The sequence below is a fragment of the Drosophila erecta genome, unplaced genomic scaffold (genome assembly GCF_003286155.1).
Source record: "Drosophila erecta strain 14021-0224.00,06,07 unplaced genomic scaffold, DereRS2 tig00000000-arrow-pilon, whole genome shotgun sequence".
NCBI lineage: Eukaryota > Metazoa > Arthropoda > Insecta > Diptera > Drosophilidae > Drosophila > Drosophila erecta.
In genome coordinates this window covers 14,949,769-14,974,466 of record NW_020825194.1, presented here as the reverse complement: position 1 = coordinate 14,974,466, position 24,698 = coordinate 14,949,769, and the positions used below count along the sequence as shown (strand labels likewise).

At 45.1% G+C, this 24,698-nt stretch overlaps 6 protein-coding genes across 6 annotated transcripts; 5 read left to right on the top strand and 1 right to left on the bottom strand.

The window, feature by feature from the left end:
- Positions 1–10,548: 10,548 nt before the first annotated feature.
- Positions 10,549–12,647, top strand: LOC6553799 (probable cytochrome P450 313a3). The gene is made up of 7 exons (XM_001980411.2): positions 10,549–10,856; positions 10,918–11,118; positions 11,191–11,376; positions 11,434–11,506; positions 11,563–11,689; positions 11,744–12,317; positions 12,376–12,647. Exons 1-7 carry the CDS (start codon positions 10,700–10,702, stop codon positions 12,534–12,536), a joined length of 1,479 nt encoding a protein of 492 aa, XP_001980447.1. The 5' UTR covers positions 10,549–10,699; the 3' UTR covers positions 12,537–12,647.
- A 244-nt stretch (positions 12,648–12,891) lies between these two features.
- LOC6553800 (probable cytochrome P450 313a2) lies at positions 12,892–14,735 on the top strand. Its single transcript, XM_001980412.2, has 7 exons — positions 12,892–13,051; positions 13,102–13,302; positions 13,359–13,544; positions 13,598–13,670; positions 13,733–13,859; positions 13,913–14,486; positions 14,546–14,735. The coding sequence occupies exons 1-7, from the start codon at positions 12,895–12,897 to the stop codon at positions 14,707–14,709; spliced, it is 1,482 nt and encodes a 493-aa protein (XP_001980448.1). The 5' UTR covers positions 12,892–12,894; the 3' UTR covers positions 14,710–14,735.
- Positions 14,736–14,873: 138 nt separating this feature from the next.
- Positions 14,874–16,781, top strand: LOC6553801 (probable cytochrome P450 313a5). The gene is made up of 7 exons (XM_001980413.2): positions 14,874–15,064; positions 15,124–15,324; positions 15,382–15,567; positions 15,622–15,694; positions 15,763–15,889; positions 15,940–16,504; positions 16,558–16,781. The coding sequence occupies exons 1-7, from the start codon at positions 14,911–14,913 to the stop codon at positions 16,716–16,718; spliced, it is 1,467 nt and encodes a 488-aa protein (XP_001980449.1). The 5' UTR covers positions 14,874–14,910; the 3' UTR covers positions 16,719–16,781.
- On the top strand, positions 16,775–17,927 carry LOC6554093 (phosphoglycerate mutase 2). The gene has a single exon (XM_001980414.3). The coding sequence runs from the start codon at positions 16,894–16,896 to the stop codon at positions 17,770–17,772; it is 879 nt and encodes a 292-aa protein (XP_001980450.1). The 5' UTR covers positions 16,775–16,893; the 3' UTR covers positions 17,773–17,927.
- A 1,278-nt stretch (positions 17,928–19,205) lies between these two features.
- On the bottom strand, positions 19,206–20,221 carry LOC6554094 (chymotrypsin-1). The gene is made up of 2 exons (XM_001980415.2): positions 19,549–20,221; positions 19,206–19,479 (listed from the first exon to the last, which is right to left on the bottom strand). The coding sequence occupies exons 1-2, from the start codon at positions 20,182–20,184 to the stop codon at positions 19,312–19,314; spliced, it is 804 nt and encodes a 267-aa protein (XP_001980451.1). The 5' UTR covers positions 20,185–20,221; the 3' UTR covers positions 19,206–19,311.
- Positions 20,222–23,448: 3,227 nt separating this feature from the next.
- On the top strand, positions 23,449–24,509 carry LOC6554095 (chymotrypsin-1). The gene is made up of 3 exons (XM_001980416.3): positions 23,449–23,548; positions 23,610–24,211; positions 24,278–24,509. The coding sequence occupies exons 1-3, from the start codon at positions 23,458–23,460 to the stop codon at positions 24,431–24,433; spliced, it is 849 nt and encodes a 282-aa protein (XP_001980452.1). The 5' UTR covers positions 23,449–23,457; the 3' UTR covers positions 24,434–24,509.
- Positions 24,510–24,698: the final 189 nt, after the last annotated feature.

The window sequence follows — 24,698 nt, the reverse complement described above, 5'->3', positions numbered from 1 at the left end:
CCCTAAAACAGAGCCCGCCAAACGGGATAGTTCAGAACTGACCGCTACTTGGCCGAAAGCAAGGAGATACATATGTAAGTGCCCCCTGGCAGTTGCGTTTGCCATCATTTGATTATGAATTAAGGAATTATGAATCGTCCGCAGTCTGCGATCAGAGTTCAATTGCTCAATTAGCCGATCGGAACTCCTGTGCTGGAAGCTGGGAATGGACGGGATCGCTCATAATTGGCCCACTCAATGGGATTTCCTATGTGGCGACATCATGCGGAGTGGCCACAAAGTGGGGCTGCTGGCTCTTAATCATGTTAATGGCATTAAGCAGCTTAATCGACGGCAAAGATCTAAGCCCTCGCGTCGATAATCAGCCACGGAGCAGAGACCACCCAGCCAGAGTTTGACTACAGCTCCTACTCCGATTGCGATGCCGAATCCAAGCCGTCTAATTAAAAACAAAAGTCCGCCGCCTTGTAAATGTCAAGCGATTGCCACAGATCACGAACTTCTGCCGCTGCTGCTGTTTTGCAGTTGCAAAATCAAAATGCATTAAGCAAAAAGCAGCCACAATTAGCCGGCAGTTCGAAGTCGGCAAATGACAAACAAATGAGCAGGGCAACCCAAGTAAGTTGAGCTCTGGGGGGAAACAAAAAACAAAAATACAGCGGAGAATCATAATAAAATAATTGACGGAACTGGGGGAACTGGACCCCCTTGTATTGACATTTGCCACCGGGGGCTGACATTTTAATACGACTGCTTGCGAAAGCTGAGTTTCTTCTCGTGTTTTTGTCAAACGATTTCATAAAAGCCCTCTTCCCAAGGAACTGAAAGGGGTCAAGCTGTCTGGTGATCTTGGAGCGGGGCCGGGGTGATGGGTGATGGGTGGCAGCAAAGGTTCGGCTCACGTAAATATTTATGTTAAATAGTGCCGAAATAGTTGGGTTTTGCCATTTGCCAGTTACGCCATCGTAAATCTTTGGACCCCCTCAATTAACACCTTCTTGAGCCCCATTCTCACACTCGGACCATCTGGTGATGGTCAGCATGAAGACAATGGGCCCAGCTAGAACGCCCTCAGAATGAGCATGAAATTGCTTACGGAAGGAAGTTCGGATGCCACAAAAACACGGCCTAAAACAATTGCTTAGACATTTAGCACGCGGCACGGGAGGCAAGAGTGGAAAAACTGGACTAAAATAGTTGTATTCCCCCATGCGAATGGGAAACCAATGAATGAGCTCTGTACGACCAAAGGGAAGTGTGCCGACATGAAGACATAAAAGGCTAAAATGTCCATAAATATGGTCAATTATTTTGGTAGCCGGACAACACTGGACCTGCGTAGGAGGTGTCCGCATCCGCAGCTCCCGCCTCAGGTCCTTTCCTTTCGTCAGCCCGTAAATCACCGAAAAGGCAGAGCAACTGGAAGACAATGGCCTTTGGGTAGGTGTGTCACCTTGCACAACAATGGGCGACACCTTCTGGCCGAGACAAAGACATCATCGTTGGCCGGCCAGGACGTTGGCCGGGTTTTAAACTATTTCCTATTCGGTCCACACCCACGGCAGCTGTCCACGTCCGCATAGAAGTCGATCCCGATGCGGCTAATGCGGTAATTAGATAATACCTGAGTTGCGGCCTAGAAAGGCACGCGGCACTTCCCCCTTTACGCCGACTTCGATTTCGATTGCCCGGAGGCTGACAAATACGGGTTAACAGATTGCAATCAGCTGCGTAATGCGATACTCGGGGCTAATAAAGAAAAAAGAAACAAACAGAGAATATCCGCAATTGTTGCGACTCAAGCGCAACTCGTTGCCGCAATTGCAACCCCTTGGCAGGAGGAGATCCTGCCCAGGATATGTATCAATTTCGGTGACTTCGGGGCATCCCTCAGCGAGCATCCTTTGAAATCAAAGCCGCAAGCATTAGTAAACCCATTTTTTGCGCGCTCTTGTTCGGTAACCGCAATTGTAATTTTATAACCCAATTTGAGATGATTTTATCCCGCCAGAGGCAATAAAAAAACGCCCTCAGATTGCTCAGCTCGATTGAAACTGCGCAAAGAGTTGGACGATATTTGATACATTGCGCTAGATGTTTTGATTAGGCCTTAATTTAGCGGGAGCGGGAAAATCAAGCCGTATTCATCAGCCATCCAGCTTCCCCGAGAGCATCATTAGGTCTAACCCTTTCCCATAAGACTGCTGCGATCTTTGAGCTGGTCAACCCTTTGACCAATGGTCAAATGTCAGTTCTCGGTGATCTCACTGCGACAAGGGCAGCTGCTGATCTTTTCTCAAGATGCTGCTGCATCCCTGCCTCCACCATGGAGTCAACCCCCGGGGTTAACATCTTGTTTCGCAACTTTGTCAAACACAATTAAAAAACACACACGAAATAATAATGGAATTTTGATTGAAGTGCCAGCGAAGTGTCAATCACAACAAAATGATGACGTTTTCCAAGGATCAGAATTCGCAAAATGGTATTGTAATATTAATTAAGTAGAGTAGAGCAGGGGGAGAATAAAAATCAAATGGTTCACTTAACACGACTGGCTGTCCTTTTTTGAGAACCCCTGAGAATGTTGGAAATTTCATCAAAAATTCTCCCGATTTATCCCAAAAAATCGAGTTTTTCTTTTCAGGAAAATTATACAAATCATGCACCCAAAAAAAGGAATAAAAGCCCTCGAAAATCCTGCAATCCTGTATGCAAATGCAAAAGACGTTGCGGGGTCATCGAGGTCATCTCGTCCACACCGAAGGGTTGCTTCACTATTTGTCCAGGTGTGTCCCAAGAAATAACGCTCGCTGATGTGATTTTTCATTAGAAATCCATAAAACTGAAATCGCAAATTGCGCTGCCGGACAGCTTATTATGCGTGACAGCATTTACAGCCATGACAATCGTATCGCCATTGGCATATCTTCAGGGACTTGAGATAGTCGTTTGTTCCGCATTCGGGGCAGATGGCTCTCTATCTGATACTTGCCCGGATTCAATTAGCTGCAGATCGAGGGAGTTCGAGAGGGAGGAGGATCGAAGGGCAGTATATTTTTATGATGCTTATCAAATGGAATATGTACAAAGGATCCTATGATTGGGAAACCTTCAATTAGTTTGGATTTTAAGACTTTATTAAAGTGTGATACATTTGTATAGCTTTATTGTTAAGATTGTGAATCATATTAAACGAAAAGTAACGTATATTTGAGTTTTGGCGGGACTTCTCCGTTGAATTTTCAGTGCCATCAATAATAAATACAGTTTTCCCTATTCACATACTGTGGTGCATCAGAAGCCCTTAAAGGTGCCAAAAATGTAGCATAATCTTAATGAAAATTTGGCGAAAATCTCCTTGGGCTGCCAATGCAGACAAAACAAATCCAAAACAGCCCATTGTATTCACCAGATTCCGATCTGAGCTGTCAATAAATATTTATGAATATAATAAAGTCAACTCCAGGCTGAGAACAAAAAAGTGATGCCACGCGGCTTTTCTTTTTTCCCTACGCGAAGGAAAACAAATTTGCTTGCTTTCAATGCTGTTGTTTCATTTTCAAAGGAATCAAGACGGCGGCTCATGCATATGCAAAAGGTAAGCAAAAATATTTGCAGAGCCCAAGAAACTGGGTCAAAGGTTACTGCACACGCACACATACACTCTACTTTCAACCCAAGGGATTTTCACCGGAGTGTGATTTTCCATGAAAACGCATATGCAAAAACCGCGCTACCTCCCCTTGCTGTTTTCCCCCTCCCGAAAGTGCCTCCTCTCACCACGTTCCGCTTGACAATTATTTTTGGCACATTTTCAATGAATTCTGCGTTAATTTCCGTTTGATTTTTGAATTCAATGCGCCGCTTTTTGCACCCATTTTTTCCGTGTCCGGAAAACAGAACTGCGAAAATGCTATTGCTACAGTTACTGTTCCGCGGCCAGCATCATTAATTATAATTTTCAATTTGATGTGTCGCCGGGACTAATTCGATTTTTATGTTCTGCCTGTGATTTGGCGAAAAAGTCGGTGTTAGTTTTGCCATGGAAGTTTCCAGAGCTAGGTTTCCACCAATATGATGACCACATAAAAAAGAAGTCTTGTAATTTTTCTTTGGAATTTTATTTTACTTCTGGCGATAAGGTTGTTCCCATTTTTCCTGTAAATAGGTTCGAATCCTAAAGTTTCCCATGAAAATCTCTGTTTTGGTCCAGTTTTAACGGTCAAATGTCCATCAGACGCCAGAAGTTCAGTTGTTTAACTGGACCAAAACAGCTTGTCACCTCTGAACCCCGCCCCATGTCAGCAGTAATTAATAAAAGAAAGTTCAACATTTTACCCTAAAAAGTAGAGAAGTGAACACGCTTCTTGGTTTTGCTCCTTCCAAAGGAGTCAGCGCTAAGAGGCCGAGCATCTTTGATCTTGCGATGATCGCCCTATGAACCCCTCCTCAGCATCATCCCTTTACCCATTTTTACCCTCTCCTTTCCATTTGGCCTGCCTTTGATGAACTCTTTAAAAGAAATTAATATTTTTCGTGTATTTTGCGCCCAAAAATCGTCGACGAAAAAAGGGGAACTAAGCTTCTTTTGATGAGGCAGCATCTTGGCTGTTTGAGTTCAAGGATTTTGTGTGTAAGGGGTAATAAGGGTGAGAGGTTGTCCAGTTTATTGGCAAAATCCGTCATTTATTAATTGCGTCGATTAGAGGTTTTGGGGGCATGCTAAAAATAATAGAATCTAAATAGTTTCCAAATCGAAATCTGCCTCTGCTCGGAATAATCTCGTACTGGATTAGGTCACTCTCTATATATGTTCTCAACTATACTTTATAGTCAATTTTTGTACGCTCTGCTGATAAGGATTCACGGAAAAATAATAGATTTTGTAGCAAACCGAAACGAATCGGGCAGCACTAAAAAATGAACAATCCAAACAGTGATAAGCGAGCAAGAAATCGGCCAGATAAGCCGCACTATATATTCGAAAGAGCGTTTAAATCTGGTAAATTCAGCCGTATCCGTGAGATGCCATCGATGCTTTTTGGATGCCGCGTGCGCTCCACTTTACTGCTGCCTTTGTGGTCGCCAACTGGGAAATTCTCTTGTTTCGCCGCTTTCCTTTACAAATTTTCAATTTTCATCCCCCCACTCACGGAAACATTATCTTCCATCTCGCTCGAGCGGTGGCAAATTGGAGGGGGGAGTTCGGGGAGCCCAGTATTTGATTAACAAATAAAAAAGAGCTCTGCTCCGCTCTCGAAAATCCACAAATACACACAGTATCTCAAAGGGGCGTGGCCAGCAGTTGAGTGACTTCGCTTTGAGTGGAATCGAGTTTCGTTAAGAATGCTTCTTATTGCTCGTCGTTTCAGTGGGTAGTTTTCCAGTTGGCTTATCTAACAGCAGCAACTGGCTGCTAGCTAACAGAATGTTAACTTACTTTATGGAAACCATCAGTTTGGAGAATTTATGGCAAGTGATTGAGAAGGAAATTGTTGTGTTCCATAAAGATATAAAATTCCAAAATATTTTTTTTATTTATATTAAAAGTAAAAAAAATAAAATGTATTTATTTTGATTAGCTGTTAATTTCCAATTAAATGTATGGCTGTTTCAGAGCCCGATTTCTATCCACTGCGCCATTTGCACTGCGCCAGTCTTGTTGGCCAATTGCTGTAGCCTCAATTTTCATTAATCAATAAGAACTGGTACGTTTGGCATTCCCGTTAAACTAATATAGAAATCGGCGGGCAGTCAAAAATGTAGGATTGCGAAATTCCTCAGCGAAGATTCCAATTAATTAACAACCTTTTGAAGGCAAGTCGTTGGCAGTCCGATTCGAGCTTCATCCACTGCCAAGAAATCTCGCAGCTTGTGACTGAAATAATTAATGATGTGGCGCACTGTGTCTCAACTTTGCGCCGTTGCTGTGCAAATATTAGCAAATTATTTTAGTTTTAGAGAATCTCGCTTCCCCTGGCCGGGGATGTTCTGTGCTGTTTGCATTGCGCCAGCCGTTAGCCAGAAATGTCAATTTTCTCAAATACCAGGCCCAAGAGCGCCTTCGTCTTCGAGTTCGTCTTTGAAGGACGAAGAGTCGGGCATTTCCATCCCCCTGCCATTTTCCGTGGGGGCACTAATGATGTTCTGGTCCTGTGTGGGTTACATTCACTCTCTCACACTCACCCTTCTGCCTGTGAGGATTGAGGATTCGTCCTGAAGACTCTGACAATATTTGCACTTTTCCATTTGGCTAAATGCTGTCCCGAGCTGTCCCAGTTGAACCTTAATTGTTCCTTTGTCAACTACTCGGAGTAATTAAAAACACCTTTCAACTGTCGAACGGCAGCAGGAGAGAGAGTCCAAGTGAAAGACAGAGTCTTGCTGCTGCCAGCATTCTGTTTGATTAGCAAATTTGTCAAATTTGCGGCGAAAGTCCATTTATCAATCTACTAATGATTTTTCTCCAACTGAGGCAAATCTACAGCTGCACTTGAGGCGACTGACTCTGCAAGATTTCTATAATTTGCATATGTGCGTAATTTGAGCAAACAAAAAAATTAATTAGAACCGCAGAAGGAGCAGCCGGAAAACCAACAATTAATTTTCAATTTGAGTAGCATAAACATTTTAATTGTTTGCCTGCAATTTAGCTGCCACAACACGAGTGAACAACAAGCAAACATATGTTAGACATTCGGATGGGGTTTCCTTTGGCCATAACCATCTAGGCCCATATGTACTCGGATTCAGATTAACGCTTCGGGCACGCTCCGAGCGCCGAGATTGGGGGCTTGCTCCATGAATTTCAATTCGCCCTGGCTCCCTGCCGTATCTGCCACATACTCGTGGGCTCATTTATGCCACAAAGCGTAGGCAAACTTTCGAGGCGGCAATAAAATCGCAAGACGCCATGTTTAACTGCCGCAGAGCTTCCGTAACCACTAAATTCACATGGCGCACATCCTTCTCATATGTACATTTAGCGTGCCATTTGCATATGTGCCTGCCTGAAGGATGGAGCGCGGCTTCCTTGTCATATTTCCATTAGCATTTGCCTCTTAACTCATCATGTGGTTGCGTGTGGCGGCGGATAAGTGTATCATCTTGCCGTGCGGCATTTATTACCCATATTCGAGCATCCTGCTTTTATCCTTTCGTCCCAACGCGCTCCGTAATTGCTGCCTTGGGCGCTTCCTCCATTGTCACGGATGGGCTGCATCACTTGCCAAACTTTATTATTGCCATTGTTGCTGTGGATGGCGGGGCGTATGGGTAATAGCTGCCAAGTGACAGATTTATGGCTTTGGACGGGCTAACTCCCAGCAATTGATATTCCTGAACGTCGTTCAGGATTCCTAAATTAAACATTTTCCCATTCATATGTATAAAAAAATTATTTTTATTTTTAAGCAATTTTAAACGCGATAAAAAGAACTTAGCCCCGAAACCCAGAGAACTAAACGCAGGCAATGGAGCGGCTTCTGATTGTTGACCTCTTGAACTGCATCGGGACTTAATAGAAACGCAATCAAATAATTGCGCAAAGTGTGCCACAATCAAATATAGCAACAAATTAGCCAAACGCCAACACCACCAACCATTCTCAAACTGCAAATCGATAAAGGCCGGCGATGCAATGCGATGCGATGCGATGCGATGGAGAAACCGCAGAGAAAATATTATAGAATTATCCAGTTGGTGGATGGATCGGATCGGCGTACCGAAAGCGATAAGTTTACAATTGCTTATGACTTCAATTAATCTGTGAAAGCGCCTACGCAGGCAGGCCTTCTGGGATATCTGGAGAAGATGTTCCAGGGGCGAAGGGGATCGATGTTTAGATGTCGGAGAATCCGCAAGCACGAAAATGCACGAAGAACAAAAAGAAAATCCAATTCAACTGGCCAAGAACTGGCTGCGGTCCAAGTCTGGTTCTGGTTCTGGTTGTGGGTCCCAGGTTCGGGTTCGGGTTTGGGTTTGAGTTTGGGTTTGGGTTTGGGCTTGGGTTGGGAGTTCGGATCCCAGACCGCAAGACACAAACACCCAAACGCAGCCGCCGCAAGACAATTGACCTGAAATTTCATTGAAGATGTGCCCGGGGTCTGGGCTCAGAAATCTATACGCGGTTAGAAACGGTAAATTGCTTAGTCATCTCCCATCGCTGATTGTGATCACGATCATTATAATTATTTGGCTGTGCCATTATTATCAAAATGGAATCGCATGCATGTCCAGGTCCACGTCGCCAGGTGCGGGTGGGGATCCCGGAAGTTAGGACCTGAACCCGCACGCATCAGCATCACCCAAAGCCTTAGAGCTTAGCCCTATTTCACACACCCGCACAATCTGCAGGGAAGGATTCATGGGAGTGGGCATGCCATACATGGCTTAAGTTTCAAGTAATTCCCTGCCATTACTTAAGTGGTCGTTCCACTGTTACAATTTTTGCAGGTGTTTGAATCCTTTTTCTGCTGCATTTTCAATTTACGCAAATGGACTTCGATTCGCGGCGCTGGGGAAAACGGAAAATGAGCTCTGGAAGTGCTCACATGGGGCCCGCCAGGTGCTCAAATTGCCGCAGGTCCAATCCGAAATTCAGCATTCAATGGCAGGAAGGGGTTAGGCGAGCAAAGTTCATGGCCAGCGGACGTGTGTGCTCACCAGATGCATCTCCATCTCGATTGGGGCTGCACTTGCACTTGCAGTTGCAGTTGCAGCTGTGCAGTAGCCAGTGCTCCAAGGAGATGCGCCAGTGGAGAAGCGGCTTTATTTTGGCCAGCCACTGGCCACATACGGATGTCATTTGGGCAGCCTTTGAACTCCTCACGCGCCTCCAGAAAATGATGAAAGCGCCGCGTCTAATAGGAAAAATGGTAAGATACTTTCTGCGTTTCATTTGTTTGTTCAAGGAGAATTGAAAAGTTGATTAAGTTCGGGGGTGCGGGTCGAAAGTGCATTGAAAGTAATCTTTTACTCTTTAATCGTGAGCTTTGACCCAAGAAATACAAGCAAATGGAAGTAACACCCACTGTAAGCCTACATAGACAATTGCACTCTCTATGAAAGTCTGTTTCAAAATATGGACTAGGCGAAAGAGTATAAAAAATCGTATTACGACCTAGCTTTATTTCAGCTTTCAGTACCATAATAAAATTTTTTTATAACTTTGTAATGAAAAGCAGAGACCATATAATAAACGGTAATAAGAACGTAGCTATTTACACAAGAATTATTACTTTAAATTTTATTTGTTATAATGCAATTATTTATATTCCAGATAATAACGATATAACCAAATGCCTCCCAACTCATGCATATAAATCATTTAAAGCTCCATAAAACAGCACCAAAAACAAAGCGAATAAGAAAGGTGTCATTTCGAGCGGGCAAGGTGAAACTAAACATAAAACCAAAGATTTGTGCCCGGCGAGCGGGATATCCATCCCATCCAAAAGGTAGAACCAGTGTCCAGGGACCGGAGCACAGAAGCAGCCATAAAGAAGCTTTTACGGCCACCGGACTGGAGGCGAAACTGAAGCCCAAGTCGAGATGATAAATCGTCTACCACGCTCAGTTGGCTTGTTGGACGTTTGTCGATTATTTGCCTGGATTTGCGTGGCTTTTATTTTTGCGCATTCTCTATTTACTATACTCGTATTTTGCCAGTGCAGGTCGACAACTTTTCACTGCCGACGACACTAACGGCTACCATAGATCAGTTCCGACCTGGCTGGAGCACAGCTCCTCCGGCTGCAGCTCCATCTTCAGCTCCAGCTCCTCTGGGCTCCAGGCTGGGCATTAGATTAGACAATTTGTTGGGGCTCCGGCGAACAGTTTGTGCCTGGAAGCGCCAGGGTCGTGGAAGAGGCTCTGTGGAATTTATCACCGCATTTTCCCCCTCGAATTTTCCCCTGCGTGTTAATTGAAAATTGTACGGTAATGTTGCTTATCGCGCGGCTATCAGACGTCTTTCCAAAGACCCAGAGTCTGGGTAACCACAATTCACCCAAATATCTGTAGAGCTTGCGTGTGCCGTGTCCATGTTCGTGGGCAGCATGCCACACCTTGAGGCACAGACACCTTGAGACAACAAGGCAGCACGCATCGACTTTGCCTCCCAGCTTGCGGTGAAAATTTCTAACACTTTTTGACAACTTTTTGGGAGAACGCACTTAAAAAATAATTTATCGCCGCTGACATTTTTCGTGACTTTAATTGCCCCGCGCACACTTCGATAGTGATTTACCTGTTGTGGCCCAGCAGCTTCTTGTCTATAGGTTTTTTATTTATGTTTGCCTACAGATTAGTTATATAGCCAGGTAAGCTTCGCCTTAGACTCGTAAGCGGTTGACGCGATTCGGGCTTAATTGCCTTTACACCCAGTGGGGATGATGGATCGTGGGTCGATTGAGCAGATCATTGGGCCTCTTAAAGTGCGGATGTACTCTGACCGCAAAATGTTCGACGGTCGGTCGGTTCTTGACGTAATCAGAATGCTTTTTAAGCGCCTAAAAAGAGGACAAAGTCTAACGTTGTTTTGGTAGCACATAATAATACCTATTAATATTTATTTGACCACAGAAGCACTTCTACTTTTTCGTATAAAACCTTTGCCGAATTCGCCCAGGCAAAACAGTGCCTAGAACCACTTCAAGCGGTTGGTTTACTTCGAGCTCAGAATAGAGTCCCTCTCATGGATACGTTCAAACTGCTGTTAACCGTGGGAGTGTTTTTCTGGATATACTTACTATGGAGTCGTCGCAGGCTCTATATGCTGCAACTGAAGCTCTCAGGACCCATGGGATTACCCGTTCTGGGCGTTGCCTGGGAGTATCTGATCACCTATAAACGTGATTATTGCATAAACTGGATAAAGCGGCAGTCGATTAACTGAAGTCTTTGTAAATATAGGCAAAATGAGCATACGAACCAAGTATATGGATATTTACGGTTCCACGTGTATCTTGTGGATGGGACCCACGCCATTGATAATCACACGGGATCCAAAGATTGCCGAGGAAATCTTCATGTCCCCAGAGTGCCTCAATAGGAGCTCGCTACTTTCCAAACCGATTTCCAGCTGTGCAGGCGATGGGTTATTGTCATTACAGGGTGATGGAAAACATGGAAAACATGGAAAACAGGCTTTAACTCACTGCAAAATAACATAATTATTTATTTTAGGATCCAAGTGGGTTGAACGTCGCAAGCACTTGAATCCCACATTCAGGCAAAATGTTCTGCTGAGTTTTCTTCCCATTTTCAACGCTGAATCGAAATCTTTGGTGGCCTTCCTGGACTCATTTGTCGGTCAGGGTGAAAAGAAGGTCCTCGATGATATAGTAAGATGGTCGTTTAGAGTAGCCACTCGTAAGTTAAACAAGATTTAAAATAGTTTCAGATGTCTATTGTAATATTTTTTCACAGAAACCACAGTAGGAACTGATGTGAAGGAAGAAACGGCCTTCAAGAACGATTCAGTTTTGAAAAGTTACGAGTCGTAAGTGCAATCGAGTCCGCAAACGTTCAGCTTCCAAAATAATTCACACTTCTTAGGCTTATGAAAATTATCGTCATGAATATTTTGTTGCCATTCACTCACAACAAGATAATTTCAACACTGTGCGGATTTGAAGCGCAGAAAACTTCGGCCAGGATTAATATTTACAAAATGATAGCCACAGTGAGTTTTGCATGGCCTAATTGGATTACCACCGTAACACCTTTCCCCCCTTAGATCGTTGACCGCAAGTTAATGTCAAAGCCCAAGAGTGGCTCACAGCCTGAAGTAAGCTCTTTGATTAAGAAGTCCATGGAACTCTATCGGAATGGAGAATTGCCCGTGGAAGAGGTGCGATCCGAGTGCTGCTCTATGGTTGCCGCTGCCTTTGAGACAACCGGTGTCACGGTGTGTCACGCCCTCACCCTGCTGGCCATGTTCCCGGAGCACCAGGACACGATCTACCAGGAGCTGAAGGAGCTGTTTCCCATGGCCGGCGACTTTGAGGTGACGTACGACGATTTGCAAAGAATGGTGTATCTGGAGCGCGTGTTAAACGAAACCCTGCGATTGATACCTTCTGTTCCATTTACACCGAGAGAAACACTACAGGATTTCCGGCTGTCCACTGGAGTGGTCATTCCAAAGGGAGTCGCAATTGGTGTCGATATATTTGCCACCCATCGCAACCGGGATCATTGGGGTCCCGATCCATCGATGTTCAACCCAGATCACTTTCTGCCCGACAATGTGCGCGATAGGCACCCTTACGCTTACATTCCCTTTTCGAAGGGAAGGCGAAATTGTATAGGTGGGTTTTTGTTGTTGTTTGTCATCATAAAATGCACTTTTAATCAATATACCCTAAGGTTGGAAATATGGATTGATGTCATCCAAGCTTGCCTTGTCTAAGATACTTAGGAACTACAAAGTGAGCACTTCTTATCGATACGGAGATCTCGAATTCGTTGACAACATGGGAATGAAACTGGCTCAGTTGCCTGGACTAGAATTTCATCGGCGGACTTAGGAACACTTGGGAACACTTTACACTTCAGTATTTTGCATCAGAATTTCCTAGATATCGATTCGAGGAACTGTTTTTATGTGACTATTTTGCTGTTACTCAGATTTATTTTAATAATTTGCTTATACAAATATAATATAAATCCAAAATTTTGTAATGTATTTCTTAATTTTCCTGCGAACTCACCTAATAAATGATTGCCTTAATGAAATACAAAGTAATTAGGCTGTAGAGTTGAAAGCCATAAATAGGTTGACATTAGGGCAACGCTTTTAGAAAAAAGCGTAACCAGAACTCGCCAAAAAAAGTAACTACCTAAATTATACAATTAGCGCTCGCAGATGAAAAATACTTGGTCAAAATGATAGACATAAAATTGTTGACCGCTGCGAGTGTAATTCTGTGGATCCTTTTTATATGGAGTCGACGCAAATTATACATGCTGATGCTGCAGTTGCCGGGAACCATGGGACTTCCTTTAATTGGGAATTCCATAGGATATCTACTCATTGGCAGGCGTAAGTGCGATGTAAAAACTCGAATCAGAAAAAAATATCCTTATCCACAGGCAGCATGAGTTCAAGAACCAGGTATATGGATAGGTACGGTTCCACATTTCTGTCCTGGATAGGCACAACTCCCATTTTGATAACAAGAGATCCAAAGATGGCCGAGGAGGTCTTCACGTCACCCTTGTGCATTAACAGAAGCTCTCAGACAACTAATGCGATGGCACTTTCTATGGGAAAGGGACTGCTGACACTACAGGGTACTGCGGTCTATACGCCACTTTTATCTAAAATTTCACTAATGGCATCCATGCAGGATCCAAGTGGATGGCGCGTCGCAAGCAGATGAATCCCGCATTTAAGCATAGTGTTTTGCTCAGCTTTCTTCCCATTTTCAATGCCGAAACGGATTTACTGGTCAGCTTTTTTGACTCCTATGTTGGTAAAGGTGAAGTAGATGTCCTGCCAGACCTTATTCGATGGTCATTCAAAATAGCTACTCGTAAGTAAACAAACCATTCCAATTTTGAGGCAAACTTAATTTTGGCTGTATAGAAACCACATTGGGCACGGATGTTACAAAAGATGATAGTTTCAAGGACGACACAATATTGAAGAGCTACCAGTCGTAAGAGACTCCCAAATAGTATTGTCCTCTCACTATATATATTTCTTTATATATATCTTTAGGATCTTGCGACATACCATCATAAATATTTTCTTGCCATTTGTGCAAAATAAAATTCTTTCCAAACTCTTCGGACTTGAAAGGCTGCGAGCAAGAGACGTTTCTGAGATTAATAAAATGATAAACAACGTGAGTTGAGATTGCCAATTGAAGATTTACATTTTCAGCACTTTCCTATTCAGATTCTGAACAAAAAGCTAAATTCAAACCCTGCCAATAATTGCGAGTCTGAACTTAAGACGGTTATACACTGGGCAATAGAACTTTTTCGTAATGACGAAATATCCCTAACTGAGTTATGTGCCGAATGCAGCAGTATGGTTCTCGCCGCATTCGAGACAACCGCCCACACGGTTTATCATGCCCTCGTTTTGCTGGCCATGTTCCCCGAGCATCAGGAAATGGTCTTCAACGAGATTAAGGAGCACTTCCCTTTGGCCAAAAACTTCGAGGTTACCCACACCGATCTTCAACAATTGGCTTACCTCGATCGCGTGTTGAATGAAACCCTGCGATTGTTACCATCCGTTCCGATCTCCGCGAGGGAAACACTGGAGGACTTGCAGCTATCAAATGGAGCTGTGATCCCCAAAGGAATGGTTATCGTCATAGACATATTCAACACTCATCGAAACAGCGATTATTGGGGCCCAGAAGCAGCGCGCTTCAATCCCGAAAACTTTCTACCGGAAAAAATCCAAAATAGGCATCCATATGCCTTTGTTCCTTTTTCGAAGGGAAAGAGAAATTGCATTGGTTTGTTAGCCTTGTCAAATATGAGTAAAATGCTTAATACATTTTTTTATCTGTTTCAGGCTGGCAATATGGACTGATGTCTTCGAAGCTAGCTTTGGTCAAGATACTGAGAAACTACCAGCTAAGTACTAGCTTTCCCTATGAAAATCTGAAATTCGTCGACCACATGGTCATGAAGCTGCATCAGTCACCACAACTGGCATTTCAACGACGAACTTCTTAACAGAACGTTTTAATTTTGCATATTATCACACATATTATATATATTTATAATGAGAAATGGTAGCTTTTTTTAATTTAATAAATGTGCGAAAAGGTCAAAATGTTTTAGGGCAATTAAATGGTATGCATGTTTCCCCTATATAAAGCTCGTACGAATTCACAAAGATTCATTCACCACCGTTCAACAAAATAGCAGCTGGAAATGGTTACTCTGCAATTGTTAGAGGCAACTGCAATAATTTTCTGGATGTATTTCCTATGGAGACGTAGAAGATTTTACATTATGATGCTAAAGTTGCCTGGACCAATGGGAATTCCCTTTGTGGGACTTGCATTCGACTACATTCGCCTAAAACGTATGCAATCATATACTCTAATTAAATGAAGTAAAGGTATTTTAGATGTCTACTCACAGGTAAGATTCGCCTGCGTACCATTTTATTTAAAAGGTACGGAAAAACGGTATTGACCTGGATTGGCATAACACCAGTCCTGGTCACCTGTGAACCGCAGATCCTTGAGGATATTTTCATGTCTCCCCATTGCAACAACAGGAGTTCTGTTGTGGACAGGGCCATTTCATCATGCTTAGGACTGGGGCTTCTGACACTGAAGGGTAAGTGACGAATTGGTATAATTTTTTGTTTCATAATTCAATCGATTGTTGATATAGATAATCAGTGGAATGAACGAAGAAAACTTTTGTCACCATCGTTTAAGAACAATGCCGTTCTAAGTTTTGTGCCAGGCTTAAACAATGAATCAAATTTCTTGGTAACTTTACTCGGTGAATTTGTCGGTCGGGGAGAGTTAAACTTACTTCCAGAACTTAATATATGGTCGTTCAAAATAGCCGCTCGTAAGTAAATAAATAGTCGGATATATTCTTATTTTAATAGCTTTTAAATTTTAGAAATTACCATGGGCGATGAAGTGAGAAATCAGGCCAACTACAAGAACGGAAATCTGTTGGAAAGCTACAAGGCGTACGATTATTACCATCCGATAACATTGATTCCAGCCGATTTCACATAATACCTTATATATTGCATAGACTCAACAACCTAATACCTTTTGGAGTTGTGATGCCTTGGCTGAGGAATAAGTATCTAGGAAGGCTTTTTGGCTATGAAAAACGACGACTAGAGGCCACAACGCAGTCAAATGCCTTCATCAAAGATGTAAATATAACTTAGATTTCAGAGATTTCCTTCTAAAGATATTTTTACAGATAATTGACAAAAAGCTGAGTCGTAGCACAGAAAGTGTCTCAGAACCGGCACTAATTGACCGCATTCTCGATCTTGTCAGAAGCGGAGATCTTTCTTATGACGACGTGATGGGGGAATTTTCTAATATCATTTTTGCCGCATCCGACACCTTATCTATAACAGTCAACAACGTGCTTATTCTGTTAGCAATGTTCCCCGACCACCAGGATAAAGTATTTGAGGAGCTAACAGAAGTGTTTCCTGTAGGAGGAGAGTTCGAAGTTAGTCATGCGGATCTGGCCAAATTAGTGAAATTGGATCAAGTCTTGCATGAGACAATGCGTTTAATACCGGCCGTTCCACTATTGATAAGGCAAACATCCCAGGGCATGCAACTATCAAACGGATTTAAGATTCCAGAAGGCGTAACCCTAATGATAGACATTTTTCACACTCACCGTAATAAGAACATATGGGGACCACAGGCTAATGCATTTAATCCCGATAACTTTCTGCCCGAAAATAGGCGAGCAAGGCCATCTTTTGCATATTTACCCTTTTCAAAGGGGAAGAAAACATGCCTGGGTGGGTACTTCCTCAAAATTCTTTATAAATATTATAATATTTTATATACTCAGGTTGGAAGCTTTCGCTGATAGCTGCAAAGCTGGCACTAGCTAAAATATTACGAAATTATATGCTGAGTACCAGCTTTTTGTATAAGGACCTTCAGTTTATAGACAATACCACTATGAAGCTGGTGGAGCAACCATTACTAGCGGTTAATCGTAGAATATAATGAAACATGGAGCAATAATTCTATATTGTTTAAGTGCTTGAAATAAAGACATCAAAGTAACCTCAACTACATTTCCCTACTGTCGCATTTTCATCCCGGCAGTTGTAATGGAAAACACATTCGAAATGAACACAATATAGACTGCAATAGCTTTCCAAATTCAAAGTGACCCAAAATGTTGGCTCTGGCCAGGAATTCGTGGTGTGGCCAACTGCTGAGTCGCCTGGCGAACATCGAAGCCCGCTGCCCGTACTCGAAGACATCCGCCGGCGGAAAGCAGGGCGAGAAGAAGGGCAAGTACAGGATCGTGATGGTGCGGCATGGGGAGTCCGAGTGGAACCAGAAGAACCTATTCTGCGGATGGTTCGATGCCAAGCTGTCGGAGAAGGGCCAGCAGGAGGCCTGTGCCGCCGGCAAAGCCCTCAAGGATGCCAATATTGAGTTCGATGTGGCCCACACCTCGGTGCTGACCAGAGCCCAAGAGACACTCAGGGTTGCCCTGAAGTCCAGCGAGCACAAGAAGATCCCAGTGTGCACCACGTGGCGCCTCAACGAGCGCCACTACGGCGGACTGACGGGACTGAACAAGGCCGAGACCGCCAAGAAGTTCGGCGAGGAGAAAGTGAAGATCTGGCGCCGCAGCTTTGACACCCCACCGCCGCCCATGGAGAAGGATCACGAGTACTACGCCTGCATTGTTGAGGATCCGCGCTACAAGGACCAACTGAAGCCGGAGGAGTTCCCCAAATCCGAGTCCCTCAAGCTCACCATCGAGCGCACATTGCCCTACTGGAATGAGGTCATAGTGCCCCAAATCAAGGATGGAATGCGTGTCCTGATTGCCGCCCACGGCAACAGCCTGCGGGGCGTGGTAAAGCACTTGGAGTGCATCTCTGACAAGGACATAATGAGCCTCAACCTGCCCACGGGCATTCCCTTCGTCTACGAACTGGACGAGAGCATCAAGCCCTTGGCCACGTTGAAGTTTCTCGGCGATCCGGAGACGGTCAAGAAGGCAATGGAGTCGGTGGCCAACCAGGGAAAAGCCAAGTGATCCGAGATTTCAGATTTCGGGAATGTCCAGGCAATCTCCGAAGAGGTCAGAGCAATCAGCTCAATGCACTTGCATGCCAAACAAAAACGGCGAATCGAAACTGCTCACTGTGGCCAGGCGAATGTCAAGCAGCAAATAAATTTATTTGATTTTAATTGGCAATGAAAAGTCAACAGCGATGGGCTGGCCATTGGTCTCTTGGTCTCTGGAACGTCTTTGGCGACGGCTCTGGGTCCCAGGGTCTGGATCTGGGTCTGGGTCCGGGTCTGGGTCTGGGTCTGAGCCAAAGTCCAGCCATATTTATATGTGTTTCCATTGCGCTCGTTTAAGAAATCAGGGAATCGAGTGTGTCGCGTCAATTTTAATTGCTGCGGGATGAGTCCGAGCAGCCTCTGGCATTCCGAATGGGTCGAATTTTAATTTGTTTAAATGAAATACTCATTTAGGGCTTATTGACAAACAAATTGAATTGATTGATCTAAATGAATTTATATGCTGAGCCCGTTGCGCAGCGAGACTCAGATTCCCCCAGAATGAGAGATGAGATGCGTTGAGATGGGTCGCTGGAGTTTTGGTTTGGTTTAGTCTTCTGCCCATTTGACCCGCTGCTAGCCGTCTATATGGGAGTTCATTTGGGCCAGATTTTCCGTGTTAGGCTCGCAGAGCGTGGCGAGCTTTGATCCAGTAAATTGAGAGCGTGAAACGAGCTAGGAGACGAGGCGGACACTCTGCCGCAAACCTGGGTCCTCTGCAGGAGCATCCTTCTCTTGGGCTGTCCCAACTGAATTACCTGGCTGACTAGTGTGGCGCGAAGAGGCCTGAGCTCCACATTATTTGAACCTAATTACACCGCAGTCGAGCCGAGACCGAAGTTAAAGCCAAAGTCAAAGTCGGCGCCCCGTCAAATCGTTTCCACTTTATATATACTCGTACATATATGCATGTACATATGTGCGGTGTACCAATTGCAGCATAGAAACGGCGGGAACATAAAAATGTTTGCACTTCGTATTTGTCGCGCATAAAATCTAATATCGAATTACAAGGCCCGGTCTTTGGAGAGGAGTCCAGAGTTCGCAAAACAGTGTGCGTGCCAGCGAAACTTTGTGGCAGGCTCCATCGACCAACCGCTCCGGCTCCACATCCCCACATCCCCACGTCTCCACATCCTCATGCTGGCATCCACATCCCGCTGCCATAAAGAAACTGAATTGAGTTAAATGCGCGATAAATTGCTTTTTGCATTTATCATGGTCGCCCTGGCAGGCGGCAGCCCAAGTTTCGCTGGAGTCGGGCCAAGCCTAGACCACGAAGATGGCGAGGCGACTCTGTGGACTCCACCCAGACACGCGGACACTCGGACACCCGGACTCTCGAACTCCTCCGCCCTCCCTCTGGCTGTGGCGAATATTGAACAAGATTTTTAATTAGTCGCCAAAGCGTAGAAAGTGGGGGCATGTGACCAAGAATGCAAGCCTTCGAGGAATTCAGTCAAGTTCGGGCAGAGGCTCAGTTTATTTATGCGCTACAGCTCGGTATTTATTGGGCCAAGTCTTTGTTGATCACCTGGCTGATGTAGGGCAGAAAACTGGACACCCGTGTGTAGACGTCGGGTCTGCCCTGGGCACAGGTGGATGATCCGTACGAGACAATTCCCACTAGTTGCGGCTGCAGACCAGGCTTAATCAGGGGTCCACCAGAGTCGCCCTAAAATGAGGAAATCATGATTGAATTTTGAATAGTAGCTTAGCATGATGCTACTATTTATTTACTCACCACACATGCCCCTTGGCCGTGGACAGCCAGGGCGCAGATCTCGTTCCGGGTGACCCGAAATCCCTTCTGGTTGCAATCCTCATTCGAGATGGTGCGATAGTTCAGGGCCTGCAGCTGATCCGGCAGAGTCGCCGAAGCAGTGGATGAAGTGGTGGATCCCCAGCCGGTGAGACGGACGGGAACCTTCTCGCCAATGCGATCCGAGCCACCGATAGGGATCGTACTGATGTCAGATCGCTGCAGGCGAAACGGCGGAGTAACCTTGACCAGGGCGATGTCGTTGATGATCCGAGGATTCATCGAGTACTGGGGATGAACGTGCTTGGTCACCACCCGGTGACGTAGTCCACCGGCCTTCCAGTTCAGCGTCCCAACGACGACGCTAACGTCCTCGACCTTCATCTTCTCCATGCAGTGGGCCGCCGTAAGAACGTGCTGACCACTCACAATGGATCCTCCACAGAAGTGCTGCCAGCGTCCACGTCGCTGCATTTGCAAGGACACCTGGAAGGGCACCGTCTCGTTCACCCGCTGCCCGCCATTTATCCTAATGGGTGATTCGGTGGTCGGGGTCACCACGTCAGCTAGTCCTTGCCGAAGGATGAGCGGCATGCAGAAAAGCAGAAGTACTACCATTTTCAGACACGATACCACGATTAAAATATTGCGAATGAATTGCTTTCCACTGCAACCCACGCATTTTATACATCTCCATGCAGAACAGCCTTATCATTTATTTGGCGATGCAAACAGGTAAATTCTGGTGATCTTGAAATGTAATGTGGGCTGAATTGGGGCGACCTTTCCCAGACAACACTTATGTGTTTATGTACACTGAACTAAAATTCTCTAGTTAGTACTTAAGATGCCAGACATTTTTCGAAACATATTACTATGCACTACCAAATCTTATTTGACTCAAATGTTAATATGTAGAATGCGTAATTAATAAGTTGTTATTTATATTTGGACTCTAGTTATTTGTTAAATACTTCTAGCATAAGTTAGCTCAACAATACTGGACCAAACCGTAGTCCATGGGGAGGGATCTCCTGCTGCTCCGCTCCGTGATGCCCAGTTGTCGCCTTGCGTGCCTGGTTATCATAAGCTGGCCGGAATGCGATCCTCCGATGCCTTCATAAAACTGGGCTTGACAGAAGCGCCTACCTGTTGTCATCAATTAGGTAACACGCTCACGCGACCGATAAATATTAAGGCTGCTCTAGCCGCGTACCGTATCAGTATCTGTTTATCCGGGCGAATGCGAATGCGAATTCGTATCTGGCCGCTGTTCCGTGGCATGATCTCTTATCTGATTTGCAAATAAGAATCTGTTTAATTTGCCAATGCTGCGGCGCAGAGCCAATGCCAGATCGCTGCATGTGTAGGGGTCCAGAGTCATAATTTATAATACTAGTGGAGTGGAGTGGAGTGGAGTGGAGTGGAGTGGAGTGGGATGGGGTGGGTGATTCGCCGGGAGACCGAGGTGCTCCTTGTGGTGCGATACTGGGCAAATTAAGTACTAAAATAAACGACCAATTTACTGATTATGCAAAACACGCAATTAATTTTCCACTTGCAGTCGAGTGCGAAAATTAATTGCCTGCGAGGCGGAAAACTCATTCGGCTAACAAGGCTGATCCCGTTCGTTTATATGGGCATCAGTCATAATCATTTGCATACGAGGCGATGCAGAGGAAAGTTTTGCCAACCTGTTTTTGATTGACCCTAAAATCAACATGGCTAGTTATACTCTTCCCGAGCTGCTACTGTATTTTAAGCCTGATACGTATACGTACACATATAAAATGCCACTTCTCCCACTCCGGACAGATCATAAAACCAGCGGCTCCGCTTTATGAACTCGGTCAATAAATCAAGCTGAAGACGTTGGCGGCAAACAGACAAACAAGAACACAAGTCCCGAAAACAAAAAGCCCATAAAAATTGCTCGGGGAATGAATGCCCATATAGGATGTGGCCAGTTCTTCTGGGCCACACGCACAATTCTACAGAAGTTGGCTGGCCAACTGGCGAACATGGCCCAGAAGCAGGGCTCTCCAGCGGGGCAGGCAATCAAGCAAAATGTCATAATAATGATGGCGTCCCGTCGGAGCCGACAGGCAGGATGCTTATCTTGTTAACACCGAACCGATCCGCCAGCCCTTCAAAAGGAGGATATGGTCTCGGGAACACTGCTGATGATGAAATGATTAAAGTGCACTTTATTAGTGGGAATTTTGAGTATCGTCTGCGATTTTTGCCTTCATCATTAAGGCGGCTTTTTGTGACGACTGGTTGTGCAAACTGGAATATGTTCAGCAGCCTGCAATGCAAAGTGATAAGATGTGTTTCAATTTATACATTTATACAACTTTCCCTTCCTGTTGATACCTAATACTAAAAGAACACAATTAGATACCCAATGAATTTACATTTCTGGCGTTAAATTCAAATTAGCAATACATTCTACCTACTTTTTCTCGATTCAATAAAAATGTTTAACAAACTTCTCGGTGTGTGTTTTTCTTGATTACATTTTGCCCGCTAGAACAAAACCTAATGAGTTAACACCAGGATTAACCCGTCAACCTCAAGTTGCGTGAGGACGCAGCAAGCCCACATGCAAATTAGAGGCGGGAATTAAGCATAAAGTCTGCAGATAAGTCAAGCCGTGACAGGGTGGTCCAATTAACAATTGGAGGCAGGAGGCAGAAGGCAACACGACAGGCGCCAGAGTCGGATTCAGATCCCAGACACATCCTGTGGACGGAGTCCCGCTCCCTGGCGATATAATAAAGCCATTTCGGGTTCAAATCGGTTCGCTGGCTCGCTGGCTCGCAGCTTCGTGGCGCTGCATCGCGGCCCAGGACAATTAACACAGAAGTCCAAAGATCAAGACCTCAGCAGCAGCCAGGATGCAAGTGGAGGAGCAGCGGGAGAAGGAGTGGCCACGAAACCGAGAGGTGTGCATAATTAATTCGCGCCTGTGCGCCACACACAGTTGAGGCAACTCAACTCCTCCGTCCAATGCAGCTACAGCCGAAATGATTCATTAGCCGGGTGCAATCAGGCCCGGAACTGACACATCTGACTCCGAATGTGGCCCAGATAGCGCTTCCCTGGCCCGCCCATGACAGAGGCATTGCAATTGAGGCAGAACCCGAGGCGGCAATGGAGCCTGATTTGCATCGAACATGTGGATGGCCCGGAGCTGCTGTCTGCATTCGAAACTCAACTGCAACTGCCTCCGAGATGCCCGAGGTGCCGAGGTGCCCGAGGTGTCCAAGGTGCTGATTGCCAGCGGCAGGTCTCCTGGTCCTGGTCTCCATGTCCGCACAATGAATTAAAAGAAATGTCCGCTGCCGTGGCAGGGGCTTGTTTAATCGGAATATTTAAATTATTCGCTGATTAAAACTCGCAGGCAGATCGGTCTGAAAGGAGGAGGTCTTGGTTAGTAGACTGCCTCTTATTCTGATGCTGATTCTCTTAGTGACTCTGTCGCAACTTTGCGTAGGTGTTATTCCTGGGAATCGAGGAAGCTCACACATCACCACAGATCTGTAGATGATGCATGAGCTCAAGAAAAAGCGGGCACCTAAACTGTGATTAGGGAAGTAGCTATACAACCTGTTCAAGTTACCGTCGAACTGAAATAAATCTTAGTTGGCTTACACCACAACCAGTCCCAGTTGGCTCCCCCTACCAACTGTCGGCTCCTATCGCCTAAGCCATTGCTATCGCTGCCCAGCGACCTTGTAACCCATTACATGAGGTGGGACGACCGCCCACAGCTGCACTTGATAAAATTCAAATGAATCGCGCAGAACGAAAAGCCCCAATTAATTGGGACTCTGGCATGACTATATAAACCTCGGATGCACTGCTAGTTTCAGGCCCAGTCTTACCATGAACGGAGTAACTTATTTTGTGCTAGTTCTTACAGCTTTGTTGGCTTTGGATGGGTTAAACGGACAGCCCATGGGCAATGCCATCGATTGTAAGTGAAATTTATAACTGAACCAAGGAGTATTGATTGCATTATTTCACGACTCTCCCAGTGGACAAGTATTTCGAGGAGGCAGACACTAATTCCCAGGAGCGAGTGGTTGGCGGCTACGATGTGCCCGAGGATGAATATGTTCCCTACCAGGTGTCCATGCAGTTTCTTTCCCGCAGTGGAAAGATGCGACACTTCTGTGGTGGATCCCTGATTGCCCCAAACCGCGTCCTTACCGCTGCCCACTGCGTCAATGGTCAGAATGCCAGTCGGATTAGCGTTGTGGCCGGAATTAGGGATCTCAACGATAGCTCCGGCTTCCGATCTCAGGTGCTGTCCTACGAGATGAACGAGAACTACCAGGAGCTAGTGACTAGCGACATTGCCATCCTCAAGATCGATCCGCCCTTTGAGCTGGACGAGAAGCGAGTGTCCACCATTGACGTCAGTGGATCGGACACTGTAGGTGGCGATCAGGAGGTGCTCCTCACCGGATGGGGTTCTGTCTTCCACTTTGGCACAGGTCCTTTCGCCAAATATCCCACTGTACTCCAGAAACTCAGCTACAAGACTTTGAGCAATTCCAAGTGCAAGGAGACAATGACCCAGCTGACCGACACCGAGATCTGCGCCTTGGAGAGGTTTGGCAAGGGAGCCTGTAACGTGAGTAGTGTATTCAAGTGAATAGCTGAATAATTCCAGCTCATTTTCAAATGCTATTTTATAAAGGGCGATTCTGGCGGTCCCTTGGTGATGAAGAGCGCTGAGTCCTATAAGCAGGTGGGCGTGGTCTCCTATGGAACTGCTTTCTGCGCCTCGAACCATCCGGATGTCTATACCAGAGTGTCCATGTTTGACGGTTGGATTAAGGAAAGAATGGCTTAAATGGACATCAGACAGAAATTGTCTAATTAATATCGGAATATCAGTCTCGATTTATTCAAATATATTCTAAAAACCCCTACCAAACTATATATAGGTGTACTTTACTAATTAGTCAGTCCAAAATGACACTATCTTTGGCCGTAAAAATAGCAATTAGATATTTGCAAAGCAGGTAACTGGGTTGCGTTACCAGCAGAAGCTCTCATTATAATTTCAATTTCAAGATCAAATATAATGGCATAACCAAGTAGCCAAAGTGACCCAG

What these genes read in the sequence shown, in the direction of transcription:
- LOC6554093 (XM_001980414.3), top strand. Translation starts at nt 16,894, where the DNA reads ATGTTGGCTCTGGCCAGGAATTCGTGGTGTGGCCAACTGCTGAGTCGC.
- LOC6553799 (XM_001980411.2), top strand. Translation starts at nt 10,700, where the DNA reads ATGGATACGTTCAAACTGCTGTTAACCGTGGGAGTGTTTTTCTGGATA. An exon ending in TGGGTTATTGTCATTACAGG is followed by an intron (nt 11,119 to 11,190) that starts GTGATGGAAAAC and finishes TATTTATTTTAG; the next exon opens with GATCCAAGTGGGTTGAACGT. An exon ending in GTCGTTTAGAGTAGCCACTC is followed by an intron (nt 11,377 to 11,433) that starts GTAAGTTAAACA and finishes ATTTTTTCACAG; the next exon opens with AAACCACAGTAGGAACTGAT.
- LOC6554094 (XM_001980415.2), bottom strand. Translation starts at nt 20,184, where the DNA reads ATGGTAGTACTTCTGCTTTTCTGCATGCCGCTCATCCTTCGGCAAGGA. An exon ending in ACGGCCAAGGGGCATGTGTG is followed by an intron (nt 19,480 to 19,548) that starts GTGAGTAAATAA and finishes TCCTCATTTTAG; the next exon opens with GGCGACTCTGGTGGACCCCT.
- LOC6554095 (XM_001980416.3), top strand. Translation starts at nt 23,458, where the DNA reads ATGAACGGAGTAACTTATTTTGTGCTAGTTCTTACAGCTTTGTTGGCT. An exon ending in CATGGGCAATGCCATCGATT is followed by an intron (nt 23,549 to 23,609) that starts GTAAGTGAAATT and finishes CGACTCTCCCAG; the next exon opens with TGGACAAGTATTTCGAGGAG. An exon ending in TTGGCAAGGGAGCCTGTAAC is followed by an intron (nt 24,212 to 24,277) that starts GTGAGTAGTGTA and finishes TATTTTATAAAG; the next exon opens with GGCGATTCTGGCGGTCCCTT.
- LOC6553801 (XM_001980413.2), top strand. Translation starts at nt 14,911, where the DNA reads ATGGTTACTCTGCAATTGTTAGAGGCAACTGCAATAATTTTCTGGATG. An exon ending in CGACTACATTCGCCTAAAAC is followed by an intron (nt 15,065 to 15,123) that starts GTATGCAATCAT and finishes GTCTACTCACAG; the next exon opens with GTAAGATTCGCCTGCGTACC. An exon ending in CAAATGCCTTCATCAAAGAT is followed by an intron (nt 15,890 to 15,939) that starts GTAAATATAACT and finishes ATATTTTTACAG; the next exon opens with ATAATTGACAAAAAGCTGAG.
- LOC6553800 (XM_001980412.2), top strand. Translation starts at nt 12,895, where the DNA reads ATGATAGACATAAAATTGTTGACCGCTGCGAGTGTAATTCTGTGGATC. An exon ending in GGGACTGCTGACACTACAGG is followed by an intron (nt 13,303 to 13,358) that starts GTACTGCGGTCT and finishes GCATCCATGCAG; the next exon opens with GATCCAAGTGGATGGCGCGT. An exon ending in GGGAAAGAGAAATTGCATTG is followed by an intron (nt 14,487 to 14,545) that starts GTTTGTTAGCCT and finishes TATCTGTTTCAG; the next exon opens with GCTGGCAATATGGACTGATG.